We start from the raw sequence: 17,763 nt of genomic DNA on the forward strand, positions 1-17,763 counted from the left end.
AGCAGTCTGACCTTTTGGCTCATGGGGTCCATGTAGTAGCTGTTCCACAGCTTTCGATCATAAGAGTAGAGCATAATGTACTGGTGCAAATGATTTCAGAAAAAAGCTGAGAATGAACCCAGCCTTACACAACTTGCCATTAAAACCAAATGTTTCGTCCTTCATCCTGCCAATGTCCTCTTTTCCTTGTTTTGAGAGCTGCCGTTGCGCTCATGTTCTTCCACTCGTTTCCCACCTTTTCCACACAGCTCCTGCGGATGTTCTTCCGGCAGCAGGATGAGCTGCGGCGGCTGAAGGAGGAACTGACCACCAAGGACGTCCGAATACGCCAGCTGGAACTCGAGCTCAACAACCTGAAGAACGTTAGCCCCAACAACGCCTGACCTCTTAGACTCCTGGACTGGCAAAGCCTCGCTTCCTTTGCCCCCCCCACTTCTGACCTCCAACAACCTTCTGAGCCCTTCGCCCTGCTTTTTTGATATATTTCATTATATCATAACTTCATTCTTCCTGCTGTTCCACGTAGTGCACACAATAACATGGTAACCATTGGATAATGTTAACTGATCCAAATACTGCAATATTGTAGTAGTGACAAATACAAGTAATGAGGCATGACAGATCAGGGATTGCTACTTAAGCATTAAATCGCTGATATAGAATGCAGAGAATTTTGGTATTTTCAGTTTTTATAAATGTAAATGATTGATCTAGCAGTGTTATTCCACGCCGCCTAGGTATTCGTCTCACTTTGCCTACCCTCTTGTCCATGTGGCAATGCCTTGATCACCATGCAAAAAAAAAAAGTCCTGTACTGACCAAACCACCTCCGAATTGTAATTTTTATGTTGAGGTTAAAACTGGAGAAGACTATTACTGCTCCTATTTTTCTTCCCCAAGGCCTTAGACCCTGCTGCAGACCCAGTTTGCAGCGAGCTGCAACATTATCTCAAAATGGCGGACGAGGAGAGCTTTGCAGACATGGACCATGTTTTTCCCACCGGGCTGCTTATCCCATTACCTACAAACAGTGGCTAGAGATTTACTTTGTCACACTGACACTTAGCTACTCCAGACAGTCTTTCCCCAAGGACAGCACATAGTTCACTTTGTTCAGGTATCTCTTTATTTAAACAATGGGGACGCAGCTGAGGAGACATGGATCCGAGGGAAGCTTTGCTGGCTGTTACTGGTTTTTAGGGCTAATTTTGATGATGGGGTAATGTATATTTGCTTTTTATTTATTATTTGTCACATCTTACCTTTTTAGCTAATAACATGTATATTTCTTAATCCCTTTGTTTTTGTATGACACACTGCGCAAGTAATGATTGTGATGCTTGATAGATTTTGCTGAATGTTTCCGGTGGAAATGGTGCAAGACTTGTGTGACACAGCACCTTAAAAAGGTATTTCTTCTTAGCTCTTTGTCTCCAACAACGTAACTTCAGATAAGTTATGAAGCTATATAATTTCCTACTTTTAAAAGTGCAAACTGGAATAATAACCAACCATTTGACATTTAAACCAAGTATATTACTATTACTGAGAAATGTTTGTCTGTAGCCGTGTAATTTTTGCTTTCAAGACGTCAGGTGACGTGCCTCTCCTCCACCCGTGCCGACAACACATACAGGAGAAATTTGCGCTGCCTCGGTTTTACCCTCAGACCTTGTTTTCATTCAGCTTTACATTTGAGAGCGTTCGAATTTAATTGGCACTATTTTAAGAGCCGAGCTCGAGAAATTCCACTGCATGCATGACAAGGATGGAAATGGTAAGTTAACAGCGAGTTACGGACTAAAGGTCACAAGTCTTTCCTCATAACATCATCGCAGGCACATAAAGGGCCAAAGCTTCATAGCTTTAGCTAGAGAAGATGAGCCCTTACAATGAAGACTTGAACAATGGTAAATATCTGCGTTAAATAAAAGGCTACAGTGAAAGTAGACAGATCGAGGAGCTGCAGTGACAGACAGGAGACATGTCGAGTAACTTTAGTCATGACATTTTTGACCAAACAGTTACTGCTGCAGACTCAAAGTAAACCCCAACTTAGATTTGCTTAGTGTGGTAGCAGTGTACTGTAGGTGTATACGAGTTCAGTATTGTGAAAAGAAAAAGGCATTCTGTAAATTCTTTTCTTGATTTTCCATGTAGATGATCAAAAATGACAACTGTCATCACTCCCTGGAATTCTGTATACACTTTTTTTTTTTTAATATATTAAACTGTGTACAAGGACCACAAACGTCAAACACATATATAAAAAGGGATTTATTGAAGTGAATGGAAGGGGAAAAGAAAGAAATCAGCTGATGACAGTGGATTTAACATGTAGTGAAAAAAAATCACTGAGGTAGGCCAATTTGACCATTGCGTATACTGGAGGAAAACAAAGTCCAAACAGCTGACCGTTTTCCAGAGTTTACATTTTGCAACAATAAATTTTCGATGCACATACGTTGTGGCTGTAACCTCCATTTAAATCAAGCACTCCTCTACACCACCAGCACAAAATCCAAACATTGCCATCTGTGTGTGTGTCACAGAAAAGAACATGGGGGGGGGGAGCAAAGAAAGCAATGAGCTCTGATGTTTTGTCCTTATGGAAAGATGATGCATACAAAGTTATGTTCAAATTCAAGAAATTTCACACTGCGTATTCTTAGATAAAGCAGCATACATATTTAATATCTTATTACAATTCATAGTTTCACCTCAGTTGTCTGTTCAATGTCTGCCGTCATCAAAGAGAATACAAAAAAATAGATTTGGTCATTATTTACAAGAACACGTAATTTCCGAACTATCAAAGCTGAGGGTTTAAGAGGAGGAGGAGCAGCTTTGACAAGGGCAGACATTTTTTTGCTAGGATTTAAAAATATGTCCCGTGAGGGTCACACTGCGCATGTTCAGACAGAAGTTTCACACCAGGACAGCAGAGAGTATTGGCATACTGGTGACACTACAAACACATAACTTACATTAAAAAGAAAAAAAAGAAAAGAAATACAATTAAAAAAATAACAATAAGTTTAAGACGAGAAGAGGACAGCCATACATGAATCCAGTAGTTGACTTTAAAATGTATTAGACATGCACTCTTTTTTTTTTTTTTTTTTCCCCCCTCTTTTTGGGGCGGTCTTAAAATACATCAGAAATTGGTCTTACACAAACAGTGAGGAAACAAAAACATCTCTCAAAAAGGTTTATATTTGCTATTATTTGATATTACAAAACTGGTGTCCACGAAGCAGTTAAAAGTGGACAGTAAAGACTGGAACACGGGGGTGTCAAAGGTACACAAATGTAACCTTTTCTTTCCCTTCAGGAAAACCCGTCTACCTAACTGGCCAATAACAAAAGAAACCCACTCCTACTGCAATATGAAACTGAGGGGAAAAAAATACATGGGGGCTGTTGGGAAGTGACTGGGAGATACAAGTTAAAAACAGTTCACAACTTAGCTTAAAGAAGACTCTCAATCGTCATCATCTTCCTCCCCTTCTTCATCCAGGTCCCTTTTTCTCTTCTGACCTCGCTCTTCTTCTGAGAAATAAGTAAGAAATAAAAGTCACATTTATAAGACAAATACAGCATTACAGATGAAGAAAGCTCCACGTGACCAAAACACATTATCCTTGTCCTCGTTTCACACTTGTCTCCCTGTTTTGTTTGTATCACGCACACATAAGCTCCCTCTGAGGCTCAATATGAAGCCAGCACACAGGGGTGAGAACTGCAAATCATTTGAATGCCCACTAGAGGCTAACTCCCAAAGGATTCACTCCCTATATTTATTTTATTTAACCTTTATTTCTACATTTACAAGAGAGACCCGTTTCCGACAGTATAATGAAATTACAATTAAAGAAAGTAATAATAAAATAGCTTTTGGGGGACAGCTCCATATTTATTTGTACATTACTTTCCATTAACTATAAAATACCTCTGTTTGTGCACAGATAACAATACACTCTGAAATGCACCTTGCTAACAAAGCGTGCTAGCCATAGTGGCAAAGTTTAAGCATTTTTAGCATTAACTTAGCATTCTACAGTCCCAAGCACAGTCATTTCTGGCTCTCCAAAAGACAAGCTTGCAAAAACCATAATACTGAAGATCAAGGCTTCAAAACATGAGTTTACGACCTACAAGGTGCTGTCACTGTGCCTACTCCCATCCTTTATATACCGTCTATGGTTTATACATGGTGTATATATAGTGGACACAGAAACTGTAGCATCTCTCCATGTTAACGCCATGTGTAAAATATCCAAAGGGCATATTTAAATTTGCTAATTCATAAAGGTTAAGAAAAACAAAAGCAGTCCACTATAAAGAATAGCATCAAGCGTGTGCACTTATTATGTATTTGGAGAAGTTGCTCACCTTCGTCATCTTCATCGTCAACCTCTCTGTCATTCAAATCATCCTCCTCTTCCTCCTTTGTTAAAAGACAAGGCAAAGTTAGTGAGATGATTCACTTCCGGGTCTCGCGGAGTTGAAGCCAGAGGACGAGAGGCGGGATTCACCATGGCAACCAGTCTACTAACAAGAGCATTTTTACATAACTATTAGAAAAAGCATATCTCATTTATTCTCATCTCACCTCTCCACTGAGGTCTTCCTCTTCTTCTTCTTCATTCTCCTCTTCTTCATCCTCTCCTTCCTCCTCCTCCTCATCTCCCGGTGCTGCATCTTCATCATACTCCTCATCATCTACATCTGGGTGAAAGTGGTCAGTTAATATAAACGCCAGCATTAGCGTCGCAAAGACATACATGAGACCCGACATAGTCTTGGACATACCATCTTCATCTTCCTCATCATCATCCAAGCCCTCTGCATAGACCTCAGCATCAGAATCGGGTGCTTCTTTGTCATCTTTGTCATACCCATCCAGGTACGTGAGCTGGGGTAATAGCTTGAACACGTTGTCTCTGTATTCGTTCAGGTTTGTCACTTCACAGTTAAACAGATCTAGGCTTTTCAGGGTCCCCAGTTCTTTCTATCAGAACAAAAAACAAACAAAAACAATCCAGTTTGATAAACAACAACGAGCTGTTTTGCATGTTGTGCTTTTTCCCCCCCTCATATTTCTGGGACTCACCAGTGGTTCTATTGTGCTGAGGTCTTTAATCTTGTTGCCACTGAGGTTTAGATGTGTGAGATTGGGGCACTTCTCCGCCAGAACTTCCAACCCTCCTGAGATCCTGTTATCGCTGAGTTCAAGCTGTTGGTCAATTAAATAATCAAAACCTTGCAAAACTTTACAGTCTGAAGCTACAGAGATTTGTCACGTGATGAAAAGCACCCACCTTTTTGAGTTTATTTAGCTTCGGCAAGTGGGCAACTGTCGTCAGACCAACATTGATTGTGCTAAGAAACTCCAGCTCCTCAAACTCGTCTGTTAGACCCTCGATCTTGCCTTCATTTGAGCGACAGTTGTCTAGCACTAGTTCTTTGACCTGAAGCGTAATCAAAAAATTAAAATGGTTAGAATTTGTCAAACTGCAAACATCATATTTGTTAATCCCAATCAACACATTACATTGTTGCTTTGTTACAGCAGTCAGCAATGACAGGAAAAAAATGCTAACAAAAAGCAAGCACATACCAAACAACAATCCATACATTTCTGTAAATTCAAGACACATTTTATTTTCATTACTACATTCGTCTTTGACACTTTAGTTAAATTGTATCAACAATATTTGGAATCAGCTCTTAATTGTAAAAAAAAATATATACACATATAAACATTTAAATTGATTTACTTTTACCATTTTTTAAGAAAATAAATAAATAAATCTGAAGAAAATAAACAAACGTCCTCCTACAGATAAACCAGCTCAACACTGGGCGGATGCCACACTTCAGTGTAGCAGCAGCAACAGCGTTAATTTTGGCCCTGCGCACTGATATTTAAATAGTGTGATATGCGGTCACAGGTGGGCTGTTATCGGATATTTCACCTCGGCCTTGAACGTGACTCAGCCAATCAGCAGTGAGGACCAGAACTATAAAAAAAACAACCCAAAAAAACCCCCCACTGTCCATCAGCGGTCATTGTACCGCTGTAAATATCGCGATGCGTTGACTCTTTCCATTACGTAAATATGACATTTATCTCGCTTTTTTGACACATTAGTAAGAAAGCGATAAAGTACGGCTGCCGTGTTTAAAGCGCAATAAGAGACGTGCGCGTGAGCTATGAGCGACGCAGATGCACATTAGTCAAAACAAGCCGGAGCCAAACAGACCTACGAGTCGTGCACAGGGTCATTTGTGAGTAGGAGGGGCCGCTAAAGCCGATTAGATAGCTGCCAGGCAAACGTTTTCATTGTTGCTCGCGCTAAACACTTCCCGATTGGACTGATGGTGTGTATAGACCTCTATTAACACGAAGGTATGATGACTGGTTCGTCGTTTGTGTCGAATGAACGGGATTTCGGTGTATTTCGAATAGCCTTTGTTTCTCGGTAAAATGGCGGCTTGTCCTAGTTCTGGAAAACTAGAGCAACAGCGCGGCTCGACGATTTCCCCCCCTGTTTTCACCGGGGGAGCTGGGACGCCTAAGCTTCGAGAAATCCCGATGAAAACGAGTGAATAGCCACACGACAGTTGATAATGAGTCGGGCGTAGCTCGTTTTTGATCTCTGCGTGGGGGTTTTTCGCGCAGCTTGGTGGCCGCTAACGGTCCACGGTAACGGCACTTTTATTTCGGCCATCTGTGCGCACAGTGACTCCGGATGGAGGTTTGCAGGCTCCCCCAGCGTAAAAAGCTGCTCCCTGCAGACGTAAACGACTTGAACCGGACGGTTTGTGCAACTATAGCAGCGGTCTGCAGTTGTAAGGCGATAATTCGAGGCTGTGATCTTTATGCATCACTGATAATGTTCACGACTTTGAGTGCTCGCATCCTCAACGCGCCAAGTGCACGGCTTAAACTGTTTTTTTTAGGTGAACGTATTTCCCAGTCCAAGCATGCACACTGAGCCTCAGACAACGACTAAAAACAAGAATCCCGACAACGCGGGGTTCGTGGATCAAAAGTTACAAATATGGCTTCTCACACTGCTTGCCTTGTTTATACCGCTGGCATTAAAAAAGAAGCTGTGGTGCATTCTCAAACTGCACATTAAAACGTGAAGCTGGAGCCGCACTAAAAAGTTCAAGCAGCGGACCCGCGGAGCACCTGCCCGCTGTAAACACGACGGCAAAAGCAACAATGTGACCCGACGTCCCCCATCATCTTTTTAACTTGGAAGAAACTTTGTATCCCCACGCCAAGGCATCACGCGAAATATTCTCCATTAGCCGAGAGTGAAGCGTTATTACAGCGAGCCGCGAGGCCAACTTACGTCTGACGGAGTGCGGTTCCGCAACTCTAGGTGAATTCTTTTCTTCATGTCCATCCTCGAAAGGCTCACCCCGTGATACGATACACACTTTTAATAATTACTGCAAATGCAACTACCACCTCCAGAGCAGGCTGCTGCTGTTCATTCAAACTTGATCCGCTCGGTGGGCGGGAGCACGTTTCAGGATTGTCGTCACCGCCGACCAATGGCACGCGCCAAATAAAGAGGGAACGGATTTACAGACGCGCGGGCCAATGAAGGCGCCCTTATCAAACTGGGTGGGGTTTTGTTGTCTAAGTTTGGTTGTTTGTTAACTTAAGTTTACATGGAAATAGTAATACTGTAATGTTTTTCACTGAATACATGCAGTCGATGCACAACCACCACCCTTAAACCTCCACCTACATCGAAGCCCAGCCCCATACGTTTTGAGGTTTTTTGAAGCTTAATTAATTTTACATTTAATTTATTGTTAAATTTAACTGACATATTAATTGTACAGCTTTTTAATTTTTATCATTTAAAAATGCACACTGTTCCATCCTGCCTCTGTCCAAAACAAAAAATAGAAATTATTTTAAAAAGTATAGAATAATGACACACTAAAAAAAAAAAATTTTCCCTCCATAAAACGTCTAACAACTATAAAACAACAACAGCTATTGCATGTAATGTTAGAAAATTTGCCAAAAAAAGTTGACATTGTTATTGTATGCTATGCAAAAACAACTTTAATGACCCATAATATATAAAGAATAACATTTTGATATTAGAACTTACCATTTTTCAAATATTACTGATCCAGAGTCGGATCTCCACTTACGCTACAAACTTTTACGAGTGGAGAAGCAAGAATAGATAACCTAATAGTAAAATAACACCAACCGGGTTGAAAGACCTGATTTTTCTAAGTCGCATGTGATAACTGGCATTACTCATAACGTCTTTTAATAATGCTAAGAGCTCCTTGTGTGGCTTTGAGGTACAGTGGGTCATCCACTAATAACAGGTTGGCCAGCACGTAGACTGATGCCATGAATGCTTTGGAATAAAGGGCTAGATTAATTTAACTATTCTTCTCCAAACAAATAAAATAGCACAGTGCTGAGTTTTTTGGGCAGTCTGAGATCCACTAGGGGTCTTCTTCACAGTTTCACTCAAGTGCTGGCAGGTCATGAGTGCTCTGCGTGTTGCTGTGTGCACCTTTTCCACAAGGGGGAAGCAAAGCCTCAACTGTATATCCAGTGACCACCAGGAGGGTGTTTAAAAATTTTCAGTTAAACTCAATTCAAAATTTTCTTTGTGTTTTTTAGCAGAAGTAATGGGTAGAACGGATCCTAGCACAATGTGGTGAAAAGTAATGGCTATTAATATACCACAAACTTCCTGTTAGTTAATTTAACTGTAATTTGAACAGAAAATGATGAAATATATCAGCACAAAGAATGCTTTGTTTCTGCCAAATAAATACATGTCACTGGTTATCAATAAGGAGGAGTGTCCGTCTCTCTTTGCGCCACTGTCTCACTCCATATCCATGAAACTTGTCTGTGATAAATAACCTGCATGCTCATGATAAGGGCAAACGAGAGTAACCGCCAATAACGGAACTGCTGCCTTTTCATTGCCCACGGCACTCTCAGCAGCACCTAAAACCATCGTCTTTCTCTTCTCTGTTTCGCTCCATTAATGGTGAACAAGTTGCTGTCTAACAGGAATGCTCCTGGTTAACGGAGCTAACCTTAACTACAGGGGACACCAGCCCGCTTTCTATTATAAAGTTGTGAAATTTTGTGACTCACATGTACCCTACAGTTTAATAACAAGATACAGGATGAGATAGTCAATTAAAGCCATTACCAAGTAAAATCATATAGTACAGCTACCTTCTTATATTTGCTCAGTGTTGGGGGGGCTAGCATACAACCACAAAGAGGCACAAAATAACAAACTATTATGCAGCATTAACCCAAAGAGACAGGAAAACACAAGTTTTGTGATGCAAGTAAACACAAAAGAGATTAAAATGCTGCAACAACTGAAACTGTCACAAACAGAGCTGCATTTTTGTGTGTGTTGGGTGTACTCTGGGTAAGTGTTGGCCTTTGATTTTTGAATTGTGCATCAGTTTTTTCCAGATGAAATATAATTCATTATTCCCTCATCAAAATGTTTTTGATTAGCCTCTTTGGAAAAGTTGGCACCTTTACAAAGGTTTATAATGGTTCTGTGTGACAGTGAGCCCAAGTCTAAGAATTAGCTGGGAGAGGATTGAGGAGATGAATGTAAGAACTCTGCTACTAGAGGGCGACTCTGTGCTTTTTCTCCTGGCACTTTAAACTCTGTGCACATCATATAAACAATCTGTTTACCACCTTTAGGTGTCACATTGAAGTCAAATAGGTGAAAATGGTTTATAAACGAAACAAAAACCATAAAAAGGATGTATTTACAAAAGTATATAAGAGCTTAACAACAACAGATCCTGTCACATACTGCAGAATATTCAAATGAATTTATTAGGCAAATCTGTTCAACTAGTTTTCTGCATTTGGCCTGGTTTTCCATGCCAGGCAAGTTTTTCAAAAACTGCAAAGTTGAATGTTGAATGTCCACCTTTCATAGTTGTTTGCCTATCCAGCTCAATGGTTTACTGCCAACCCTGGATGGTAGGGTCAGTATGGGTCCGTCCTTGTATCAATGTTTCAGGATAGTGATAGTGATGAAACGGTGTGGAGAATCTTGGCACACTTTTGGCCCCTTTAGTCTCAATTGAGCAACATTTAAACCACACAGCCTATTTGAGTATTGTTTCTGAGCATGTCAATCTCACTGATGGCTACTTTCAGAGGAAAATGCACCACATCACAAATGTCATATATTCCCAAACTGGTTTCTTCAGCATGACAATGAGTTGTGGCCATCACAGTAATCAGATCTCAATCTAATAGAGCATGTAGAGGAACGGGAGATTTACATCATGAATGCACAGCTGAAAAATCTGTAGAAACTGTGTGACGCCGTCATATAAATATGGAGCAAAATCTCTGAGGAATGTTTCCGGCATCTCGTTGAATCAATGCCACAACTAATTAGCACAGTTCTGTAGGCAAAAGAGGGTCCCAGAGTCACTACTAGCAAGGTGTTCCCAATGAAGTGTCTGGTGAGTGTGTGTTATTAATACATAGTGAAATCAACCAAATTAAGACACAAAGGCAGAAATAATTCTCAAAAATGATCTTGAATAATGAACATTAAATGCTAAGTATTCCCTATGAATGACATTTTCAAAATCTGGTCAAAATTCACCAATATGGTGCTGCAGTAGCGTGGAACAACGCAGCTGGTAAACAAACAAGCAAAAGTAATGGTATCTTGTGCTGAAAATAGTTGTGACTAAAAATCTTGATAGATTTTGAATGACTGATAATTCATGATGATGTGAAAGGAACGTTTTAGTGCTGTTTTACCCAAAATAAAAATGGTTTAAGAGTTTTTAATGGTGGTTTCCAGAATGTACAACAACAGACAATGTTCAAGGCCAGTTTTCCAGAGATCAGGTCAGCATTCAGGTGAGTATTTCCATTTATCCAACACAGGGTTAATGCATCTAGTTTTTCCAAGAGCGGTAAATCTCTGAAAGAGACAGAACAAGACTGGCTCAGGCAGGCACATCAACAGGTTTTCTGCAAGGAGGAAAAAGACAAACACATAAGTATAAAGCATGTGGACATCAGGATAATGGGTGAATTTAAGCAGAGTAGAACCTAATACTGTTTATCTCTGTATGCTTGTTCCAGCAGAGATATCCTGCTGGAGTTTCTCCATTCCCCTGGCTGATGGACACAAGATGTTTTACATCTTGGTCAACTTACCAGAAAAATCACAACATGATATCAATGACAGCTCTCTTCATCAAGTTATCAAGCATAAGAGATTATAAGGACACATATTAAAGTACCCTGGCTTCAACTAAAACATTAGAAATACTCTTTGCTTTCACTTTATTACTCCTGAGTATCTGATATTGGTTTATTTGTAATATCAGCTTGCTCACCAGCATCAGTGGTATTTCAGAAATTGCATTTGTGAAGTCATTTCTAAAATGTTTTTTTCTAAGGCTGAGGCTTTTCAGTTCTTTTTTAGATTGTTAATAAAAATGTATGGCTCATTCAAGTAATACCAAGTGTAGTTAAATCTATAATTTTCTGTCTATAATCAAATTTTAGTGCTTGAACAATCTAACAGCTTCAACTGCACTAAAGAGTAAAACAGTAAAATGTGGATTATTAAACATTTGTCTCTCTCTTCTAACTCTCTGTTAGTAAACAATTTAATTCAACAAATTAATTTACTCTGCCTTACAGAAAAATGGTTACAGCGGGATAATTATATTAATTTAAATTAATTAACACCCTCAAGTTGTACTAGGCGTCAGAATCCTTGAAGGACAGGTCAAGGAGGAGGAGTAGCAGCAATCTTCTCCTCCACCTTATTAATCAACCATAGATCCAGACAGAGGTTTAACTAATTTGAAGGCCTGACTCTTAGCCTTTTCCACCCTATTTGGAAAACTCAAAAACCTGTTTCATTTGTTGATATATATTGTCCACCCAGCCCTTACTAAAAGTTTCTATTTCAGGCTTTTTTTATCTGATTTAGTGCTCAGTTCAGATAAAATAATTATAGGGGGAGCTTTTAACAGCATGTAGATGCTGAAAATGACAGCCTCAACACAGCATTTAATCTATTATTTGATTCAATTTTCTTCTCTTAAAATGTAAAAGAGCCCAACCACCTCTTGAATCACACTCTGAATCTTGTTCTGACATACGGGATAGAAAGTGAACAGCATTCTCTGAATGTTGCTTTTGTCTGATCGTTTCTTAATAAGATGTATATTTACAATAATGGATTACACATTAGTGAGGAACACATTTCACTACAGTAAATATCTTTTTGAAAGTGCTGTAACTCATTTTTAGGATATAATTCATTCACTGTTATCGTCAATGCCATGTACCAACACGGTGCAGAGCAGCTACTTGAACTTTACTCCCACAGAGGTCGATTAACTTGTTAATAGCTTTACATCTTCACTCTGTACGACTCTGGATACTGTAGCTCTTCTGGAATAGAAAACCTCAAATCAGAAGTACTTGACTTGATAGTTTCAAGTCTCAAATGTGCACCTTAAAGTAGATCATTCGTAAGTTGTAGAGGAAAATGTCATATCACTGATTTACAAAATGATCATTTAACCTGGAAAAAAGTTTGTTGCTCTATAAAAAAAAAACCCTCCATAATTAATCACTGATTGAAGAAAACTGAAGCCAGGCTGACAAAGAGTCAATGTTCTGTAGAGCCAAGCATGTCTTTAACCTTAACTAGTAATGGCTTCAGCAGTTTCTTCACAAATAACATTTTAACCTCTACAGAGAAAAATACTCGAAACCACCTCACAGACATAACATAACCACAGCTACTTTCAATAACACTGATATTTATTTACAGTTTCTCGTTGATTCGTTATTTGGAGTTAACTTCAATAGTTACTTCTGCCAAACCATCAACATGTCTTTTAGATAATAATAATAATACATTAGATTTCTATAGCACCTTTCAAGAAACCCAACATCCCATTCCTACAAGATTGCTCCACAAAGTCCTACCATCAACTAACATTTTCAACCTTAAATATGATCAATCTATTAATAGGGTACCACACAGGTTGCAGTAATTAAAACATTACTTAAAATGCCTTCATTGACACTTATAACTATCTAGCATTTAGCTAATTGAAGTAATTTTTACCCGGGATATGTCCTTCAATGTGCAAATAAACAAATACAGGACTGTTCTTGCATATACACAATATCACTAAAGTTACAAAGATCCTGTCTCAGAGTGATACTAAAAACTAGTTTAAGCATTTATTATCTGTTGGACTATTGTAATTCATTATTATGAGGTTGTCCTAAAAGCTCCCTGAAAAGTTTTCAGCTGATCCAGTGCTGACGGGGACTAAAGACAGAATATATTTCTCTTGGCTTGCCTTCTCTTCATTGGCTCCCTCTTAAATCCAGAATCAGTGGAACCAGCTCCTAAATTAGATTTGGGAGACAGACATCCTTTCTCACCTCTTTTCACTCACCATGCATTTATACACCACTCTGCATTTAATCATATTATTATTATTCCCTGTCTAAATATATTATTAATCTCCGGCTCACTTCCATACTGTCTTTTGTCCTGTTATCTTCCCCTTACTGTGAAGATAGCTGCCCCTCTCTGAGCCTGGTTTTGCCAGAGATTTCTTTCTGTTAAAGGGGAGATTTTCCTTCCCACTATCGCCAAATGCTTCCTCATAGGTAGTTGTCTGATTGTTGGGTTCTTTTCTATATTATCGTAGGGTCTTACCATGAAGTATAAAACACCTTGAGGAACCTGTTGGATTTAGTCTTTAGTGCACAAAACTGATCCATCACAGAAACAAGAGAAAAAAAGACAGTATGTGACTGTTTGTATGTGAATAACTTTATGCATTAACATGTAGTTTTTTTTAACTGTGTATTTGTAAGTTTATATAAACATATATATCGTATGTAGACAGTAAATGCATGTTTACATATTTTTTGTCATTTAGCAGTCCATTTCACTTTTACATTAATACCTTTAGTTTCTCGTTGTTTCCATTTCAGATGGCAAAAACAATGCATACTCGTAGGGAGAATGAAGCCATGCGATTGACAAGTGTGAATTTGATAATCCATGAAAATAATATGCATGCGTGGACTGTATCTTTACAAAAACTGTGACTTTGCATGTCTTTCATACACTCCACAGTCATGACACACTCCCAGCAGATGTTTTTAACTTTATTTTCAGAATGAGACCTTGTTACAGGCCTGTGTGGGTCTACACAGACTGGCACCTAAACTAAATTTCGACGGAGCCAGAAAATCAAAGGTGTTAAAAAGCAACGAATTGTTTCAGGGTCCTGTTGTTGCCCACACTCCATCAAGCTATCAGGACTTCAGAATGATGCCTTGTTGTCTTTAAACCATATGTACTTATCTTTGTATGCGCAAGCGCCTTTATTTGGTTTCGTTTCATGTTTTAGCTTTTTCATTCATTCCCTTTACAAAAGATGTCGATTCAGTGAGGCTAATTGATTAAATTGAGATCATATGGCATACTGGCAGGATGATTATAACTAAAACACCGTCTGAGAAAATGTTTTTAATACATTGAAATGAAGATAAAAAATTATATTAGCAAAACTGATATGGAATAATCTTGAAATAGAAAAATCTTTATTGTGGTCGATACAAGTACAATAAAATTTAGACTGTTTTTGCAGGATTGTGTTAGTCTGCCTGATGACAAAAGGTCAAATAGAGAGTGCCCTGGGTGTGAAGTGTCTGAAATAATGCTGCTGACCTTCTTACTCAGACATCCTTTAAGTGTGGGAGTTCCAAGGCCACCACACATTGTACAGTCTTCATACTTTGTTGTTCCATCAGCTCAGCAGCTGTGCAGTGTCTGCACCCCATCATGATGTTGTTTGTGCAGATGCTCTCAGTGGTGGTTCAGCAGAAGTTCAGCACAGGTTTCTGGGAGAGCTGCACTTACTTCAGCTTCAGCTCCTTAGGAGGGACTGTCTTTGTTGGGCTTTTTTGACCAGGTTTAAGATTTGGAGCTCCATATGAATGGACAAGTTGAGTCCAAGGAACTTTCGTTTCTTCACACTATCTACTACTTTTTTGTCTATAGAAAGGAGGAGGTGGGCTGAGCTTCCTGTTCTTCTGAAGTCTATGATTAACACTTTGGTCTTGTTGGTGTTAAGCACCAGGCTGCTCTTCCCAATCAGCCAAGTGCATCTGCGAGCAGTTTGTCATTGCCAGTCACCAGGGCCCTATTCCAGAAGGCAGGTTTAGCTAACAACTCTGTTTCAGAAAGAGAGTTAACTTGGACTCTGAGCTCGTTACTGAGGTAGCGAACTCTGTGAACCTTAGGTTGCTATCAAAGTGCACAGACGAGTGAATTAAAGTTGTAGAAGTTTACATTTTTAGAAAAACTGAAATCCCAAATTTATCCTATTTTGCTACTTTGAACAGTTTTGCAGTCATTCAGTTGAAATTCATGTTGAAATGTCAGCCATATAACATCAGTCAACATTTTGAAATTTACGGTGCTGAAATTCAGGGTCTGAGGCTCCACATATTTTCTACTGAAAATCACCAAAATCGGTCTCAGTGGCTCAACCGGAAAATATCATAGCCTCTGTAATGGGTCAGCAAACTGTCCAGTTGCATGGCTGGATGGATCCAAAAGGGACAAGGATCGCAGATTCAGGTCTTCTGTATTTAAGCATTTTATTCTCACCCACAAATTTTATTATAGCCTTGAACAGATGGGAGAAGAGGGTGAACAGTAATGGGCAAAGAGGTGCACGTCCTCAGCTGACTTGCTGGTGGAAGTTTAAAACCTGTGACCATAATGAGGAAACCTCAGGCTTTGTAGTTCTGCAGAAAGGGTGCGCTGCCCAGGAATCGAACCCGGGTCGCAAGAATGGGAATCTTGCATGATGCCACTACACTAGCAGCACCTGTACTAGTGGGCCATAGCTATATAAAATAGCATGCATGAGGTACACCTGGAAGTTAGTGTTTGTCAGTTTGGTCAAATATATGACCACGGAATAAACTTGAGGTAGACAAGTGAAAATACATTTACATTTATGAAGAATGTCTTGTCTACATGAGTCTAAAACATGTAGGTAACATGTGCTGGAACACCTGCTCTGACTTTCTTAAACATTTCTCCTCTTGAATACCCCGACATTTTAATAAAATCACTTTGAAACAAAAAAAAACTGTGAATTTTTACAACACAATAAAAATGGATAATTAAAAATACAAAAGGATCCTGATAATAATGATAATAATAACTGCTTATAGTTACTATTTGGGCCTCTGTAGAATTGAAAGCACCCATCTTTCTATATTACACTAATTCAGACTCCATAGGCTACACCTCAGGCTTTAACCCTTGCTCTGGTTTCTGGTTTGCATTCCTGTATTTTTGCATTTAGCCATGTTATTTGTGGCTCATTAAATTATGATTTACAGTCAAGTGTGACAAATAATGTGGCCCAGAAGGGTTTTATATTCTGTTGTCCTATATACTGGTACGCCTTTTCAAATTTAAATAAATAAGAAATCCTGTTGGTGTTTTAGTGTTTTAGATCTGAGAGTGCATGATGAACTGAATTTTATTAATAACTGCTCAGTGGAAAATGTTATTGGTGTATGTTAGTGTTTGTCTTCATCTGTCAAAGCCGGGTCTGTTTGACTAGAATAACGAAAACATCTTTGCGACCCTGTACAGGGCCTTTAGCATGACTTTTCCAACTTCAGTTACTTGGTCATAATAATGCATGCATGCGGATTAAATGTAAATAATTTCCCCAACCAGGATAAACTTTTATAGATTATTTTTAAAACCAGAAAATTCAATTCAATTTTATTTATGCAGCGCCAAATCACAACAACAGTCACCTCAAGGCACTTTATACTGTAAGGTAGACCCTATAAATAAATAAATAAATAATATTTGAACAAATATAAATGTAATGGTGCACATAGTATGGGATTGGGATGCAATGTACAAGATAAAACTGAACAGAAGGAAATATGTGTTGTGTAGGAGTAGGTTTACCACAAGAGGGAGGCATTTGTTAAGGCAGCGAGCATCAGTAGTCAGTAAAGGGGACATTGAAATGTAATTGGCTAGTAGGCATTAACTTTCAAGATTGACAGGATTAAAGAGCAAAAACAAAATTAAAACCTCACAAACAGGCTCATGTCTAAAATAAAGCGTCAATCATCCGTTTGAATTAGTCTGACTACAAAGAGCAACTTGCATCTTCTTCATCTGTCTTTAATTAATTACAAAACTCATCTTGTTTAATGACATGTGGTTTAAAGAGGTGAGGCTAATAGTATGTTGCTGCATTTATGGCAAACGGACGGCAGAGAGGAACAGCTGCTAAAGGAGCAATCCTGCTCTTCCACTTTTCTCCACATGGAAGCACTTTATGCCCGCAGTAACCCCGAACTCAAAAGCTGGCTCATGGTAGCTGCTGCGTGAAGTCTTCTCCGTGATGTTTCTTCTTTGTCAGTTTTAATTACCTCCTCTCCCACCAGCAGCTGCCTGCAAATCCAACAGAATAAAACTGAACAGACCCGATTAGACTAAAAGTTTTCCTCTGTTGGAGTTTGGCAGCTTTCCTGTGCAGCAACCTGATGTTAAGATGCGGAACTCAGGCAGATGTGCTCAGATGGGTGAAGCCAGAACAGCTGCAGTCTTTCTGCAGGTAAAATGACAC

At 39.2% G+C, this 17,763-nt stretch overlaps 2 protein-coding genes and 1 non-coding gene across 4 annotated transcripts in view; 1 reads left to right on the forward strand and 2 right to left on the reverse strand.

Annotated features, from left to right (window-relative positions):
* The window catches only part of coro2ba (coronin, actin binding protein, 2Ba), a 25,177-nt gene extending 22,960 nt beyond the window's left edge, over positions 1–2,217 (forward strand). Inside the window, exon 11 of the mRNA XM_013913568.1 lies at positions 249–2,217. Within this exon, the coding sequence (XP_013769022.1) occupies positions 249–383 (135 nt within the window). The 3' untranslated portion in view covers positions 384–2,217. The remainder of the gene's footprint in view (positions 1–248) is intronic.
* Positions 2,218–2,668: 451 nt separating this feature from the next.
* Positions 2,669–7,604, reverse strand: anp32a (acidic (leucine-rich) nuclear phosphoprotein 32 family, member A). 2 transcript variants are annotated; one of them, XM_005743985.2, is made up of 7 exons: positions 7,371–7,604; positions 5,325–5,474; positions 5,117–5,239; positions 4,816–5,014; positions 4,616–4,731; positions 4,396–4,450; positions 2,669–3,549 (listed from the first exon to the last, which is right to left on the reverse strand). In XM_005743985.2, exons 1-7 carry the CDS (start codon positions 7,422–7,424, stop codon positions 3,485–3,487), a joined length of 762 nt encoding a protein of 253 aa, XP_005744042.1. In that variant the 5' UTR covers positions 7,425–7,604; the 3' UTR covers positions 2,669–3,484. The 2 variants fall into 2 exon arrangements, with proteins under 2 accessions (XP_005744042.1, XP_005744041.1); XM_005743984.2 differs by having other exon boundaries at positions 2,669–3,552; positions 7,371–7,600.
* Positions 7,605–15,910: 8,306 nt separating this feature from the next.
* Positions 15,911–15,981, reverse strand: trnag-ccc (transfer RNA glycine (anticodon CCC)). Its single transcript has one exon. It is a non-coding gene; the product is annotated as a tRNA-Gly (tRNA).
* Between the last annotated feature and the right edge of the window lie 1,782 nt (positions 15,982–17,763).

The sequence above is a fragment of the Pundamilia nyererei genome, unplaced genomic scaffold, assembly GCF_000239375.1.
Source record: "Pundamilia nyererei isolate P.nyererei 1_Seehausen unplaced genomic scaffold, PunNye1.0 scaffold00137, whole genome shotgun sequence".
NCBI lineage: Eukaryota > Metazoa > Chordata > Actinopteri > Cichliformes > Cichlidae > Pundamilia > Pundamilia nyererei.

Bases quoted from the DNA above. Each gene is read 5' to 3' on its own strand.
- anp32a (XM_005743984.2), bottom strand. From the start codon at position 7,424: ATGGACATGAAGAAAAGAATTCACCTAGAGTTGCGGAACCGCACTCCG. The intron at 5,475-7,370 runs GTAAGTTGGCCT...ATTACGCTTCAG, and splicing joins GGAACCGCACTCCGTCAGAC to GTCAAAGAACTAGTGCTAGA. The intron at 4,732-4,815 runs GTATGTCCAAGA...ACTTTCACCCAG, and splicing joins TGATGAGGAAGATGAAGATG to ATGTAGATGATGAGGAGTAT.